The sequence below is a fragment of the Cyclopterus lumpus genome, chromosome 12 (assembly GCF_009769545.1).
Source record: "Cyclopterus lumpus isolate fCycLum1 chromosome 12, fCycLum1.pri, whole genome shotgun sequence".
In the NCBI taxonomy this organism is placed as follows: domain Eukaryota; kingdom Metazoa; phylum Chordata; class Actinopteri; order Perciformes; family Cyclopteridae; genus Cyclopterus; species Cyclopterus lumpus.
The window spans coordinates 17661954-17679373 of record NC_046977.1 but is presented as its reverse complement, the minus strand read 5'-3'; the positions used below and the strand labels follow the sequence as shown (position 1 = coordinate 17679373).

Below are 17420 nucleotides of genomic sequence, written 5' to 3'. Positions count from 1 at the left end.
TCAAGTACAGCATGTTAAACATAGACTGCTCCTTATGCTCCTAACTTTTTATCGTGATCTTTCATAACGCTTGATTTGAAGACGGTGCATGAAGACAGGTGGATGGAAACGCACCCATTCCTCCAATGCCGTTGCTATGGCCCTCTGGATTGTTAGCTGACACATTAGCCTAATGTTGACCGGGGGGCTTTTATTTAAAAATCATTGAACTAAACAGGCTCCATGTGGTCGTCAAGTACGGTTATCTAACACGGGACACAGAGGCATGCTTCTCCTTCACCATGTTGCTAATGGAGTATTTAATTTAATATTTTAGGGAGGTGCATGTTGCATATCTTCATGCTGCAAACGAGACCTCTTGAATGACACCTGTTGAAAATAAAAACGCCCCACTAATGTGTTTAACATCCGGCAATTGTCGAAACAACACCCAGGCTGAGATCGTCTGTCATATGCATCAATCTCCCCGAGATATACCATTTTTATTTTAGCACTGAGCGGTGTTGTTTTGAAAGTACTGAAGTGTGACGTCAACTCTGCCAGCTTGACTCATTGCAACCAACCTGAACACCGGCAATAAAACTGCCTTCAAAAAAGCATTCGGTTTAGAGGGAACAGAATTCCCACCAACTGCAGCTTGCACACGATGCCATATTTAGCCAACTTTGCTCCACCGAGGTGGATTTGCACCGACTGCAGCAAGCTCAATGTTTGAGCAATTTATCAGCCTACTGGTAAGCACGTCGTTATGACAGTAACAACAAAGAACAATGAACTGGAAATTGCACACACACAATTTTTTTTAAAAATAAATCTAGATATTGCATTTAATTTTTTTCAGAAAGATTCTATAAAATGGATCTGACTGAATCCAAATGGATCCGGGAACGATACATGCAACTGTACGTGGAACAGCTAACCAAAATAGGCTTACATCAGCTGTTACCATGTCGTTAGTTTGCCGATTGTCCTTCATATCTACCCAATATTTCCACCCATTGTTGTGTATTCAGATTTGCCGTTCTCTCACAAAAACCAGACCTCCAGCTCCTCGCAGATAGTAAAAAAATATAGAGACATGTAAACTGCAGTGTAAACTTGCAGGAGAAAAACATAGCTCTCTGTCAGCCGCCTGCCAGATCAGATATGATTACCATGCTCGATAACAACCTATCTATCCTCCCCTAAGACTGCCAACGCACCATAAAGACAACAAACACAGCAGGGCAAAGGGTGGATCGAGTGAGACAGATAGCGGATTAAATAATGACGAGGTGGAAACACGGAGCGAGAGGTTGAGAGTGAACAAGGGGGAAACAAAACTGAAAGAAGAGCGCTGTAGAAGCAGGTTCATACGAATCTTTCATAGACGTTCCAACAGAATGATGTCATCAAAAAAGGTACACACGTACACACACACACACACACACACACACACACACACACACACTTGTAGTACTCCAGAGACATTGTGCTACATCATAACCGACTGTCACATCATTTAAAAGGATAAGTCGATCAATAATGCACGACCAGTGCGCTTTGAGGGGCTTTTACCCAAAGTGACGAGTGGCGACATCTTCCACAACGGGTGGACTTCATAAACCTTAGCCCACCCACCGTTACCTCCGTCTATTTAGCTGGAACACTTTTGTCAAGAGCATTTTCAAAGTCTGTCGTAACCATCTAAACTCCTCTCCTCTAAATCCTTCCTAAGAAATGACATGTTTGAAGACGTGTGAAAAAAGTCTCGGCTCTGAGCTATAATTTGTGTCTGATGTGCTTTTCCTCCGCAAGAAAAAAAGTGTCTGATACATGTTTTGAAAAGTGTCCGATACATATTTTGAAAAGTGTCTGATACTTGTTTGAAGAAACTTGGGTGAGAACAGAATTTGGTGGGGCAGTAGAATGAGGTGGGTCATTTTACTCGTTAGGTTGGTTTTGCAATAAATGAATACTGTCTCAGCGGCAGACATAATGTACCGTCCTTTCAAGAAAACTGAATGTTTACATGAAATGTGTTTATAACGCGAGCTGTGGTCATTTATAGAAACATAGTTGGTCTACTAATTAGGCCATGAGGTTTTCATTTATCAAAAAGAAAGAAAAAGAAAAGTCTTAGTGTTATCCATATCAAACAATTTCAAACAATGACCCCCCTCCTTCCCCCAGGGACAACTCTAAAAATAAAAAAATAAACACTGACAATGTATTTAAAACAAACAAATAATTATCTAAATGTCATATTCTAAAAGAGAAGGGCTGCAACTTCATCTTGTCCGTACTATGTGCGCGAAAAAGAGGACTGATACTTTTTCCAAAATGGTAAGTTCACACATTCAAATGTGACATTTGATCCGACTGACGTGTCAGAATCCCCAAAGTGTATGCTCACACGTGACGAACAACAGCATCAGGCTGTCACACTGAAGAAACTGGAGCCAGCAACAGTTTTGCCAGAAAAGGGAGAAAAATAATTAATCTACAATCCAAACAGTTGCTGTATATCATATCATATTACCAATTACTTGCTTTAGCTCAAATGTAAGGACACCCTTTTATCTCCAAAAAAAACACACACACCAATGCAATTGCTACCGCATTCAAATAAATAACATGGTCGCCTTCATATTCACCTTCTGCAGTGGTGGATTTGTTTACCCACACACACACACACACACACACACACACACACACACAGAAAGGTGTGTAATTTTAGATGACCATAAACAAAAGGCACACATACATTATTCACACTAGGAAATGTCTCCCTCAACTACTTGTACCCCCCACTAGTTTTTGGGAGAGTCAAAACCTGTAAGCTTAAAGCCAATGGCTCATCCGTCTGTCAACAATAGAGTATTTCTTCAGTCCTCCACGCTGTCTCGGATTTAATCGTGCTGTTGCCTTTCTGTCTCAAAGCCAGCGCCGCTGATGTCTCCAGAGCCTGAACACACGTGATTCAGTGTTTCCAAACCAGGCAGCAGCTTACGAGCTACACTTTGGGGATTACTGCGTGCTGTTTCCAGTAGTTTGCTTTTGGTATTGTGGAAGTACTTGTTTTGGCACGAGTTAGCACTGATATGCACTTCACAAAATCCACACATCTAAGAAAAAAAAATAGGGCCGAGAGATATCACGGCAGCAATAATGGTCCCGTTATGTATTTTGTGCTCTATTCAGTATCTTTTTCTCTGGCTTTCTCTTTGGTTCATGTAGCGTATCAAAAAAACAACAACACACCTCTATTTTGGGTTATTGTAGTTATATAAATGGGATGTATGGTGCTCTTAGAGTGCTGCTAGACCGCCTCATTAATAAAGGTGCGAGCAAAAGAGTCATCAGGTTTTGACCAGAGCAAAAATGTTGTTTATTTTTTTGAAGTCCTTGCCAAAAGGTATCGATTGAAACAGAATATTTTGTAAGATAAAAACATTGTGCGGGGAAGAACGTACACTCTCGGAGATTCTTTGCTTCTTCCTACAAAAAAAAAACGGAGGGAAGAAAGAAGAACCATGGAAAGATGACTGAAGTGATTCGTGAGCTGTGTGGTAAACAAGCACCCATCCCGACTCCCACCGTCCAACGTGATATGCAGGTCTGCTCCCGAATCCATCCACAAGGAGCCATCGGACCAAAACTCCTCCCACGGCGAGCAATCAACCCTCCGATTTATTGATCACAGCAGGCCCTTCTGTAAAATAGCCCTTGTACACTGTGGCCGCTTATGAATATTGCCACATATGCTTCTCCAGTTCATAGATATTTATCTATTCTCTACCGTTTTGTATTTTTATTTTGGGGCACTTAGCATAGTTTTTTCTTTAAGTTCCCTGCTGCCCCCCAAACTTGTTTTCAAGCAGACAGAGAGATTTCTTCACTGCTTCGGGAATTGAACCCCACCGAGGCTGCGTTAACGTTAACGCATTTGATAAGCCTTTTCCAAATAACAAGATGGTGGATCTGAGTGCTCAGCTGAAGATCTGCTTTAATTTCACGTCTGGGTCACAAACTGAACATTTTTCGTTAAATGCGAACACCTGCGGGGAGAGTCAACACCGAGCGGCCAAAGATGTCGGCACATTTCATTTTGCCACGGCAGCTCGTAAAATCAACCCGCAGTATTCTTCATGCTGGTTAGGAGTAAATCCACAGAGAGAGTTGTTCCAGCGCAGATTTAATATTCTTCCGAGCTCTGATAATCTCTGCAGTTAGCTGTATTTTCACAGGACGGCCCTGTGACAGCACCTTAGGTGAGAGACACGGATGTAAAACAATGTATCAAGAAATACGCCATCCCCCTCAATGGCACTGTCTCCACCTTGGCTAAGCAGTAACAAATATAATGCTTTCCATTCCATTATCCAAACCGCTTATCCTAATTAGGGCTTGCATTGGGCGAAGGCAGAGTTCACCTGGACAGTTTATCGTGGGGCACATATAAAGACAGACAACTATTCACGCTCACATTCACACCTACAGACAATTTTAGAGCCTCTAATTAACCTAAGCTACATGTCTTTGGAGTGTGGGAGGAAGCCGGAGAGCCGGAGAACGTGCACCAACACCACACAGAAGGCTCGCTTTTTTCCGAAAGGGATGTGCGAGCAGAAGAAGTCTTCAGTCGGTTGCGATCTGCAACTGTTTGTTGAATTCATCTGGAATTTCTACAGTATCCAATAGTTCCCTTAATGGCTTCAGTGGTTACCCATTATAATCTCACATGTTTCCAGAATTAAGTCTGCTGGCAAAAATAGTTCTTCTATTTAAAACAGATGCAGCAAACTTCAGATGTTTGGCATCAGTTCCCATACATCAAGGAGCGAGGATAGGGTTTCTGTGCAGAGCTGCCATTATATTCAACCATCACACAGGGAGTTGTCTTGTGGAGCTGGCAGCGCCGGCACTGACAAAGGCGTTATAGTTTTTTCCCCTTGGATGAAAAAAAAGATGGAAAAAAAACATTTTCAAATAATACAATTTCACTATCAGCACACTAACGCTGAACTTACTGGTTGGTTGATTTCGAACAGGAGCCACAGCTAGGACCCACGACGCCAAGGCCCTACATAAGTGGCTCGGCCTTGTGGCTTGGCTCTGTTTTGAACTGTAGCAATAAATGCAGAGGATCGTAGTAGCACAAGAGGCAAACCAGCCAGAACTCCCAGGCCCAACCATTGTGCCTGGTAAGTATGAGTGGGGATAAAGTGAGCGAATGGCAGCACAAGAGGAGAAGAGAATACCCCCGATCCGGGCCCCTCAGAGTTGGTTTAATATCAAGAGCTGGCTCTCCCCGTCTCTCACAGAGAAACAGCGCGGCCTCAGAACTGGCAAGCAGCGTTAGAGTTCTTGGAGCAGCTTTCTCTCTAATTTAAAAGTTGATTGCCGTGGGCCCTCTGTGTGTGACTGGTGAAATATGAGCGTAGAGAGCGCATTACGGCGGCTTGGACTGAGTTTAGCTCCATGTGCACGCACGTGATTATGGGAGGCGCGCACACGCATACAAAGTGATAGATCGTCTTGAGTTTGCCTATGCACGTGTATGTGCACGCATTTAGTCTGTGTGAAGGTCTGAGTTGGGAGTCCTTTGCATACTTGTGTGCACGGTATGCACGTGTGTGTGCGTGTATGTGGTTTTTGGCCACGAGCTAGAGCTAGAGACTGAACTGCCAGTGAGAGACGTCTGCAGGGAATCGGGCGAAGCAAGAGCCGAGCTGAATAACTGCACCTTTCTCTTACTAGAACGAGGTGTTTAGAGGTGGATTTAACTGAACTGAGCCCGTCGTTGAGTAAATTGTTGTAGGTCTGTATTATATCAAACCACAGAATAATGTTGGACTTTGGACCGGAGTGTGATGGAACAATGGGGGGCAGGTGTATGTCAAATCCCTGTCTGTAGCGCAGCCTTCATCTGATTGATCATGCACATTCATAGATTATTCCCACTTCCCTTAAACAACTGGTAAACTCTTGATAGGTGCACTGTGTGTCTTCTGTTTGGCTGGCTCGCTGCCGTCATCTTACTGTAAGTGTTATTCTCTGAGTTCTCTGTTCTAAGACTTCCAAGGATGCATGTGTGTATCCTCTGCACACCCACAAGGCATACTGCGTTTTCCTGTCCCTTGATTTGGAATCAGGGAAAAAATGTGTTTGTTTTCCTCAGCAGCCCGCCATCATCTAAATTGGCGAGGCAGAATGAAACTTTTGTCTGATGGAGGTTTGTGGGGAGAGCATGACAGCTGTTCTTTCACATCTAACTTGGTGAAATCAGGGTTTATTTGACCAAATTTGGTAATTGTTGGAACAGTGGAAATAGCCAGGAGTTTCGATTTGTTTTATTTTGTTGAAAGAGTTTGTGTTTTATAAATCACTGTGATAAAATTGCTGTGTTTTTCCAATGGAGTCTGGTGGCTTTGAGATCATATTAACTGTATGTTGTACGTTAAATTATAATAAATTGTAAAATTGAATTGTTGCCGTTTCATTGTTCTTGTATTTATTAATAGGCCTACCTGTGTTAAGGAATGCAAAATCAATATTCCTGCTAGCTAACTAATTGTAATGTACTGAATTGATTTAAATAAGGTTAAGATCTGAGCACCTTGGATTTCCCTTTCCAGAGGCAGCGAGGCGTTTTCTTTTTCTTACTCTTTGTACATTTACTTTCAGAGCGGAAGAGATGATCTTCTGCTGCGCAGGTTTTTAAAGCGAGCCGTAGAGGTTGAAACCAGGAAGTGTCATCCAGGATCCGGGACACCCGGTCTGCGACGGGAAATTCATGAAAACGGCAAACACTGTTGCAATTGACAAGAGATACTGCATGGGAGGGGCCAGGCGTCCGGCGCCACAGAGCACACAGTGACGAAACCACAGTCAGCCCTTTCCTCTGCTTGGACTCTTCGCCGAGTCCAATTAGCGGAATTGTATTTTAAAAACAAAGAAATGAACAGTGATGGAGAAAACCCTGGGACACCATGGCATGAAGCAACTCTGTGTTTGTTTTACTGCCACATGGGAGTGCAGGAGGAACATTGGTTTCAATTGGTGAGCAGACCAGACAGCCGGCGAGGTAAAGTCCAAATGGGTCAATCTAGTCGCTTGTGATCGGGCCGATCCCAGTCAAACCAGCAAATGTGACATGGACAACTCTACAAAAGACAACTAAAAGAACGCAACAAAACTGTGACCATCCAACCACTGATCGTGACTCATCTGTACTGATCGAACCAACAACACCCTGAGCTCAACACAACGGACTACGAACCCTTCATGAATCCAGAAACCCCATTTAAAGCAGCAAGCCCTCCCTGAATTAATATTAGATCATGTTTTGAAAAAAGTGATTTCCTAAAATAGTCAGAACAGAAGGATCTACAATGTTTGAAGGAATATTTGACTCTCTAGAAATGCATAAAAACAGCCTGACAATGAAGAAAATCTAAGAGTCAACGTAGGAGAGCCGGATAGTTGTTGGACCCTGGTCAGAACTGGCCAATGCTCCGCTGTGATTGGCTAGGCAGCGTTCCAGGGACGGGTCAATTCCCTGAGAAAAATATTTTTAAGTATTTTGTGAAAGTATAGATAAGAAAAGAAAAAAATACTTGTATTACTTTTACATCTTATTTGTGATACTTACAACAGCCACACAAGACGCTACAGGACAAACAATCGTAGCTTGGCTTTCAATCAAATCCGCTGCACATATTTAATGTGTCATTTTCTATCAAGTCAAAAGAAAAGAAAACTAAAAAAACATATCAACCACCAACCAAATGAAAAAAAAAAGTTTCAACGCATTAGAATCTCCTTTCTATGTCCGTAGCGTCACAGACCGGCCCGGTCGTGACAAACACGAGCACAAGCCGCTGGGACTTTCATGGACAAGGCTCAAATTTGTCAGCTTCCATGCACACAGTGTGCATGCGAGCGATGCACTGTAACGTGGGCACACATCCCACGTTTAAAATCGGCACTCGACCTCAATGTTTTCCGGTGGCTTCGAGGGCGGCGTCCTCCCTTCGTCACGTGAACTGTGACACGCATTCGGCTTCACATTGGCGGGAGCAACGCGCTAGGTTATTTCGGAGGGAACAGAGCTCGCAGCCTTGTCTCCTCCACTGCCACCTACCTTCCCTCTCCTACTCCCGAGACAACCCCCCCCCCCCTCTTCCCTCAAGGCTTTGTCTTTCTACTTGGTCTGTTTGCATTCCTGTTGAGCTCTATTTAAAGGCTTGATCACTCTACTCGCTGCAGGAATGCACATCTGCAGCGAGTCCCCCGTCCCGCTGTCTCTGTCTCTCTCTAACTGTCTGTCTATGTTTATGTACAGTATTTGTTTCAGATCGTGGACTCGGAGCATTAACCTTTGCCCCCCTCCGGAACTATTTTGTGTTAATGAATATACAAAAAGGAAAGAGCCGGATGATGCAGAATGTTGTTTATCACATCAACCAGTGCCTTTGGATGACTCACGATGTCAACGCTTTTCATCTGCACACTGCCAAGGCGGGACTGTGTGCTTGGAGTGTGAGCGCCAAAAGCAAACAAGGCAATGCATCATCAGCAGTGCTTTCAATGTGCTGGTCTTACTTTCCCTACAGAGTAGTGTGCGTGGACGTGAATATACAGCTCACAAAACCACAAGTCCTAAGTTTTTTTTTTTTTTTCATTCAAATTCTAACACTATAATGTTTTAAGGATAGTGACAACAAAACTCTCGGCTTGTTTGCTGCGCTACTGTCTTCCTACAACTTTCACACTAAAGAAACTTTATTCATTTTAAACCCCAAAATATATATATATATATGTGTTTGTGTGTGTTAGGCCACAGGCCAGTTTATCTCTGTTGAATTTTCAATACAGAATAATAGACATGTATAAATAATAATAATAATAATAATAATATATAATATTATTTTTTTTTGTGACATTGTGGTATGCATAATTATATAATAATAAAAAAACATTTAACAAAACAAGTGCTCAGGGTTCCCCACAAGCTAAAAGGGGACCAACATGCAAGCTAGCAGCATGACACATCCCCACTGTGAATAACATTGGAGTAGACTTGTCCCGGGAGCGAGGCGGATAAACTTTTCGCCCCCCCCCCCCACGACACGCGCAACCTACGAGCCGATAATTCCTTCCTCCACAGTTAGAAACAACCAAACCTACCTTGGAAAATGTCCCCGAGTCAAACAGGCATTATTATTATGTTGTCGCCTTCCATAGTTGGGACTTTCCGTCGAGTTGTTCTTCTGCTCCCCCGGACGGACTAGCGGGGCACGAGAGCAACCAAGTCGACAAGGAGGGGAGGGGAGGAGGCCAGGCAGTCCGCCGCCACCTGGTTGGAGGAACCGGCTGTCAATCACCTGGTTTAGTGGGCGCGTCCTGAACTGTTTGGGTATTATGGGAGTTATCAGCACTGATCCCAGGTCTGAGGTCGAAGGAATGTCGCATGGAAAGAACAAGATATGGGTCTCCTGCAGGATTGTGGTGGTTTATATTTGCATCACTTTTCATTGGAATGTTTTTTTCAAAAGCAAAAATGTAATATTTTAAACAAAAGATAACGTTATTGAATGTCGTTTTTAGTACGAAACCAGAAAACTATGTATGCAGTAGTTTACCTAGAAGCTGCCAGCGATTTAACTAATAGCCTCCTTGATAAATATTTATAGATACATATTAAGAATTTGTATTCATGAATGTAAAGTTGTTTTTAATTTGGATCAAGTAATCCAACTGTATGCAACTTTTTTGTTTTCATGGTGAGTTTTTTTTAGTTTTTGTTTAAGGAGATGAGGGAGTGTCAAAATAAATCAAATCCTAATATTGTTCATATATATTCTCAAAAACAAATGTCCATCCTCTACTGGTGAGGACAAGTACATCAGGGACATTTTGTATAAAACACGTTGTCTCCCACTCACAAAAAACAAGCATGCTTTCCAGGTTTTACTCAGTTATCAGGCTGTCATGAGGACACAGATTTATTTATTCGTTCATTTATTTAATTATTTTACTTATTATGTAATCCACCTGTTATGTGGCGGGCACACATTAAATCCATTAATGGTTCCAGTGTTCTTTGCGTTAGCGGGACGTAAATTGAATGACAGTGACTTCTCATTATCCAAAGCGGTGACCTTTTGTCCCGACCCCCCCCCCCCCCCTCGTGAATGCAAATGGTGGTCTGGAAAAAATAAACCCACATCTGTCAGTCCAACCCAGGCAGACGCACACCACAGTCTCACAACCTCGCACACAATCGACACTGAGTTGAAACAACTAGTGACTCAGTTTGCAAAGCAAAGTCTTCAGTCTGAGATGAATATGGCACATTTCACGCTGATTTCCAATCCAAGTTTTCTGCAACTATTGTTGTATAATAGTCCGTAGTTTGGGTCAGTGGGACGGTAATTACATTTTTTAACAAGTGCCGTTGTTGGACTGGACGGCTGCTTGTAGTTTTTCCTGAACCGATGTGAGGTCCCAGGTCAGAGGATGTCGTGCACAGATTGTAAAGCCCTCTAGGCAAATGAGTAATTTGTGATTTTGAGCTATGTAAAAAAAAATTTGAATTGAAATTGTTATCTGTCTGCGTGGTTCTTTTTCTTTTTGTCTGCCTATCTCTCTGTCCACCTGCCTCACTGTATGAACCAATATGTCAGTCTGCGCTTCCTCTGTGAGAGCTGTCCGTTTTTTTTCTATATCACTTAGCTATCTCTGTTTATGCAGCTTTTACTTCCACCTTCTGTCACTTATCTGCCACCAAATCCTGAACTGACTTTGCATTGCGCCAATCGTAGACACAGTGACCATTGAGGAGAATGAACTTCTCCGTGTGACCACTTGTACAGGACATTATTTGTGTGTGTGTGTGTTTAGGGGGGACGATGACGACGACGATGACGACGACGATGACGACGACGACGACGATTGTTCATAATGTTTGCTCATAGTATTCAAGCTCCTCCTGTGATCAAACACAACTGTCTCTCGGAGCATGAGAAGACACCACCTGTTGCGTTGTGTGACACGCCTCTGCTCCCCACTGCTGGGCGGTCTGACGCATCACACGCAAGTGGCCAAATCGTGCCCAAACACACCGCGTTGGTACTGATTGGAGTGATGTTGGATTTGAACGTCAGCGGAACAAAAAGTAGTGTTAGAGTTTTGCGGCGTTAACAAGCCGGACCTGGAATCTCTTTTATTACCCAGTCTCCGTGTTTCATAAAAATCTGTTGATAGGTCTGGATCGTGCAACCAGCAGACAAACACAGAATTATTCCATACTGCTAACAATGCCCACATTCAAGACTTGAAAACTGAGAGCTGAGAGAGTGGAAAGTTTCATGAAATAAAAAAATTAATAAAAATACTACTGTGGCTTTTATAAATAAAAGTGGGTAATGAGTGCTTGCACCTCATTTAGCCATATAACATCACAGTGTGTATATTGATGCATAAGGTTGTTGGTATGAATGTATTATTGTGATGCTTATTTATTATTTGTCAGATGACTGTAAAACGGTCAACACATTTTTGTTTCTTTACTCATCTCTGCAGTATTTTAGCCTCTTCTATCTCATTTTCTTGGTTTGGTTCAGTCTTTCCGCTCTCACCAAGGCTCAAATGGACCAAATGTGCACTGACTCACCCGCACAAAACTAGTGACAGACAAAGCTGGTGAAAGAAGTGGATCATCAAAGCAAAGACCTTATACATTGCTGCCTATTTATTACATATCTTTGGCCATGTTATGTCTTTTTTAATCAATATGACAGAAGAGAGTTGACGGTAAACAAGTAGGAGGGAGGGGGAACCCCGGTATACATTTTTCTCAATGGTTGTTGGAGACCAAAACAGAGCTGAAACGAATCTCTAAATGAACCCGTGTGTTCCTCTGTGTCTGCTGGATGTGGAAATATATAGGCAGCTTAAAAACATTATATAATATAATATATCATTCGTTTTTTCTCAAGTTTACTGTGGAGGTCTTCTGCCCTCGGGTGGCCCAAACTATACTGATTATATCATACCATTATTTTGACCAGTGTTTTAGGGTTAATAATATGGAGTGTCCCTTTCTCAAAAGCTAGCATACAATCATAATTAATTTTTTTATTTCATTGCTTTCCATTGCTGTTCGCCGTCTGCCAGTTACGTGTTTTGGCCATTGCCATCTTGGTTTTGCAGCCGTCGCCATCTTTTAAAAAACTACAAGTGACTTGAGAGGGTACACCAAATGCTAAACAAGACCTTTGTAGGCAATCAAAAATGGTTACAACTTTCATGAACTGAAACACACTACAAAAGGGGTGAACGCTCTAATACGAAAACTCAGACAACTCCCCTACCCCTATCATTTTCTTATATACTTCTATACAAACAGACTTATTTTGCAAGCCAGTGGAGTCGCCACCTAATGGCCAATAGGAAGAATGCAGGTTTAAATTAAAAAGATTAAATCACCTATCCTTCCATGAGTCAGCCACATCTAAGGAAACTGGAGCTCATTATTCCACTCTCGCTGACGCTCGTGCATTTTTTCACCGCCGTCAGAATAGCTTAAACCCTTTATCACATGATAAAACATGTACTGGACCCCGGTGTTGGTGCACTTTGGAAATAATGCGTCTCTGCTGTGCTGCGCGCGACAGTTTGCCCAGTGACTCACTGTCAGATTGCTCACAGAAGTGCCTCGTTCGTGTATACAGGGCAGGCTCACATTCACACATAGACACACTGGGCTGGCAGGCCACAACCCACATAACACACACACACACGTGAATGCAAATACACAAAGAGCACAGAGACACACACATACACACACAATGGGACACCTGCTGAAACCCACCTAACTCACACACGCACACACACCAAAGCCGCTGATGATTGTTAAATCCCTGCATGACGTCATTGCCAGGCAGCAGGGGGGGGTGTGGTCTACATTGGTTTGTAACATGCCAGAGCTTAAATGCTGAACAGCCTCTTCCATTCCCTGACGACACCCGCCCCTTTCTCTCTCCCTTCACTGGCATTATTTTGTCTCCGTCTGGCTCACCGTCGCTCCAGCTTTCACTGGGTGAAGTCCTGTTTTCTTTTTTTATATCATTACATTACATTACATTACAGTAATTATATCAGAAAGGTAAAGAGTTGTAGCCTTTTATATATATGTTGTTTTTTTGCACTTTCTTGCGCCATTGATGTCATTTTAAAGTTTATTTTAATTTGTATAAATAACCATCGTCAGCCTCTTTGTTTTGTCGTTGCACTGCTTTCTCTGAGGATCGCGCTGCAGGATGTATGCAAGTTGACTGGTTCTGCTCACCTGACTCTTGTTTTTTTTGTGGGGATCCATTTTTCAGTCCTCCCCCTGTGAAGATTCCAGTTTGGTGGTGGTCGATACGTAAAGATGGCCCTCCCGTTGGCAGTGGTGATATGTCTGTCAGCCATCCAGCTGTGTTTAGGAGATCAGCCCGTGGAGGAAGTCATCCCAACAAGTACGTGTTGATATGGATAAGGAGGGGGAAGTAAGAGGAATTACTGAGAGTCGAGCCAGAGAAAAGAACATTATGAGATAGAGAATAAATTGACCTCCTTGGTGCTCGTGTATTTCTACAGCTTGATCTCACTTTCAGAAAGTGGTACAAAAATAATGTATACACAACTCTTTGCATCAAAGAACAATAAATAGACTCATGGCAATAACTTTCTTTTCTCAAAACAATTTAGATTATTAAGAGGATAGGTATATTTAAGGCTCCAATTGTAACTACTTATACATTTCTTGACGGCGTTCCCTGGCACACTTCATATTTATACCTCGTTTCTTGTGATACAGACATACATTGATTACATTAATTCATATTAAGATGTCAATCACCCACAGAGATAAAAATACTTGGTAAAAGGAAATGTTGTCGGGATAGTTCTAATAATAAACTAAAAGAATCTTGTCACCCGAATTCTGTAAAAAGGGACTATAACCAAGAGTCATTGAGGTGCTTTACAGTTCGAGAAGAGTGAATAATAACACAACGAACAACAAAACCTTTGTACTATGCAACATCGTTGAATAGCTGTACGGGCAGATTGCCTCGGCTATTAAAGGTGTCAAGCTATTAAAGGTGTCAAGAACAGCAATTAAACAATTCAACCATAATGATTTCAAACAATAAAATAAAAGAAAATTGCACAGTATGTACCTGTGCGACACAAAACACAGTAACTGTGCGCTCATGTACTCGACCTGTAAACAGTGACTCCACCGCTGTGTGGTTGGGTATAGTGAGTCAGAGAGGCCTGGCTTAGACAGCAGCCAGAGAAAGTTGTCATTGGTCTGATGCTATTTAACTTGGCAGAATGGAGTTTGGTTTGGGAGTGTAATGAAAAATAATCCATCGGGGCCACTTCACCATGGCTTCTGTTCGTGAAATGCTTTTTTACTGAGTCGAGAAAAACTTTCTGGTTGGCTCAGATTTGTGCTTAGCGTATATTGTAAAACTCATCAGGATAAACATGAATACTCTGTGTTATTTACACATCTATATATATTATTATTATGTACAGCAGACGCCACAAATGTTGACAACAAAATAGACTGTAATGCATAATGAACTAGTGTGCTCAAAAGGGTGGGGCTGGAACTTGCAGCAAGTTAAATATCAGCAGGAACAGGAATGCCATAATGACAAAACATGATGGCACACGTCGGCATGCTCACAGTGGAGATGCTAAAATATTTACATTCAGGTATAATATTCATCACGTACATCATCTTAGTTCAGCATGTTAGCATTTAAACCTTTGCTAATCAGCACTAAATGACATTAAAATGTAGGATTTAAAAAAAGGCAGAATCACTAAAATTGGAATAATTCAACCTGAGGATGACATGAATATATGTACCAAATTGAATGGCTATTTATACAATAGTTGTTGAGAAATCTAACTCCAAACCACAAAAATCAGCTTCTGGTTGGGTCAGATAAATGTCAGGGGACCACCAAGTTGGTTGGATTACACTGTCTGTGAAACATTAATGTCTGTAAAACATTTTGGCCAACCCATCTACTGTAGATTGAGGCATTTCACTTTGTCAGGGAAAAATTTTAACCTGCCTTTGGTTCCCAAATTCTTTGGGATTTCGTCCAAATTTTGGAAAATCAGTGGATTCATCCTCAGCGGAACATCAATGGGTGTGCCAAATTTCATGTCGATACATCCAACAGCTATTGAGATATTTCAGCCTGAATCAAAATGGTGGGTCGACCCACCGGAATTGTCAGCCCTATAGAACTACAATGCTATTGGTGCAGCTCACCAATGTGTAAAACAAACACCAAACCATCATCATTTCGATTGAGTGGGTCTCCCAAGGTACAGAAGCTGCAACTACTAAATCTAAGTTCCCCTTCTCTTTCCTTGAGAAAACCTGCTTTATATTCTTGGCCTGATAATTAACGGTTTGGTTTGGCAGTGTTCCAGTAAAACTGGCTGAATCCAGCGTTTAGTTGTCTTAACCGTTTCAAGCCCTTGACTGATGTTCTGGACTGAAACAGCAAAATTATCAGGATGAAGGAGCAAAAAAAACGGACCACACAGAAACATAACACTGACTGATTGTGCCAGTATGAGTTCATTTGTATGGGTGGGCATTTTTATGTTTATAAATATGTTAATTCCCAACTTGTCAAATACTGGCGTTTGGTCAGTGGCACTGAGCTCAAAGACGTGTCACTGACAGCTTGTCAGTTTCACCCTGTTACATACGTCTCTTCAAACACCCGTCTTCACAGAAAGTTAGGTTTTGGCAACACGGTTTAGAAAAAGATCATGCTAGATGTTAACTTGACTAACGACTCATGTTACTTACGAGTGACTAACAACTCAAATGACTACTAAGTCATTAGCGACTTATAATAGTACCAAGTGATTAACGACTTCACGTGGACTACCGAGTGACTAGTGACCCAGTGACTACCGACTCACGTGAACAGTCGTATTCGGCCTTCTGCCATGAGGTCCGTCAAAAGATTCAGCCGAATCGATGGTTCCAGTCAAAATAAAAATGTCCCATAGGACAGAGATCCAGTGCGCGCCCCGGGGCAGACCGGCGTAGATCGGTTACTTGCCCGGCAATTGGACTTTCTCACGCTTTACATTATCTCAGTTGCCCTGATCGTCTAATAATAATGCACATTTACATTTACATTGAAAAGCCTTGTGCGTACAGACGCGAAAGGGTCCTCCGTGCGTTTGTATCAGACTCAAAGGGGCACTTACCCAGTGCCGGTGTTTGACGTGTTGGAAGTGAGAAAGTGTGCATTTCAGTGCATTGTGCTATGCCACTCTAGTAGTCTGTTTATATTACCAAGAACATAGAGGTCACTTGATTAATTGTCCCATCAATATTCTGTGAAATTTACCTTGTGAGTCTGTGTTGAACTTCCTCATAGAAAAGTGCCTCTCCTGGGCGGGCTGGTTTGAAAAAGGGTGTAGAGTCAGCTGAGGTTCAGGAGGCGACTGAATATGCTGTGAAGATGCACAACACTCACTCCAAGAGTAAGAAGGTTTTCAAGCTGGTCTCCATCACCTCCGTTCAGGCACAGGTTTGATTCTTTTTTCAGACACAAAGGAAGTTGCAGGCAAACACACCATGTCACTGCCATCTAATGGTTGTGCTCCTTTGTCCACTCATCTTGTTAGGTCACCAACATGATCAACTTTAAATTGATGCGGTCCTGGGAAAAACCAAGTGTCTGAAGCGTGAAAACCATGACCTGAACAGCTGCAGTCTTGACAAAAAGGTACATTTTGTTTCATGTGTGCGATTGCATGTGTTCACAAAGTTACGTTGCAACTCAGCAATGATTCTGACGTGTAACCGTACTTGTTGCACTCAACATACAATCATGCTGTTCTGTTCTTGTAATTTTTCAAAATACGAAGACAGATTATTACATATTGTCTTTACAGTCAAGTTTTGGAGAAATTCCTCTGATGGTTATTGTTGTTTCCCTCTCCGCAGCATCTGAAGTGCCAATTCATGGTGACGTTCAATCCCCGCAACAACAAACACGAGCTCCAGTCATCCAAGTGCCGAAAAATTGTGGATGAGGTTTAACTTTTGAATCGGCTTCACTTTTTGTAGTTTGGCACCATAACTTTTGACTACCTTATAGCATTTGGATATAATGTTGATGGGTTTAAAATATCTTTTGCGACTGGTTTTCAGTGCTGTATGTGTGCTTTGTACATCAACAACTTGTAACCATGTCACAACACGATCTTAATAAAATAAGTAACTGACTTTTTCACCATGATGTGGGATTCTTTGTGGATTGCGGCTTGATATATACTTTTTGTTTTTATATACTAAAGAAAACCCTTGATATGATATAAAATGA

At 42.1% G+C, this 17420-nt stretch overlaps 2 protein-coding genes across 2 annotated transcripts in view; one reads left to right on the top strand and one right to left on the bottom strand.

The window, feature by feature from the left end:
* il11ra (interleukin 11 receptor, alpha) overlaps positions 1 to 9304 on the bottom strand; it is a 37758-nt gene extending 28454 nt beyond the window's left edge. The window contains exon 1 of the mRNA XM_034546951.1: positions 9175 to 9304. The gene's annotated coding sequence lies outside the window, so the exon portion shown is untranslated. The remainder of the gene's footprint in view (positions 1 to 9174) is intronic.
* A 3673-nt stretch (positions 9305 to 12977) lies between these two features.
* On the top strand, positions 12978 to 17330 carry si:busm1-57f23.1 (uncharacterized protein LOC368621 homolog). The gene is given in 7 exon segments (XM_034547735.1): positions 12978 to 13090; positions 13377 to 13517; positions 16475 to 16491; positions 16494 to 16622; positions 16720 to 16744; positions 16747 to 16820; positions 17042 to 17330. Coding segments are annotated over 6 exon segments (435 nt in total). The 5' UTR covers positions 12978 to 13090; positions 13377 to 13423; the 3' UTR covers positions 17138 to 17330.
* Positions 17331 to 17420: the final 90 nt, after the last annotated feature.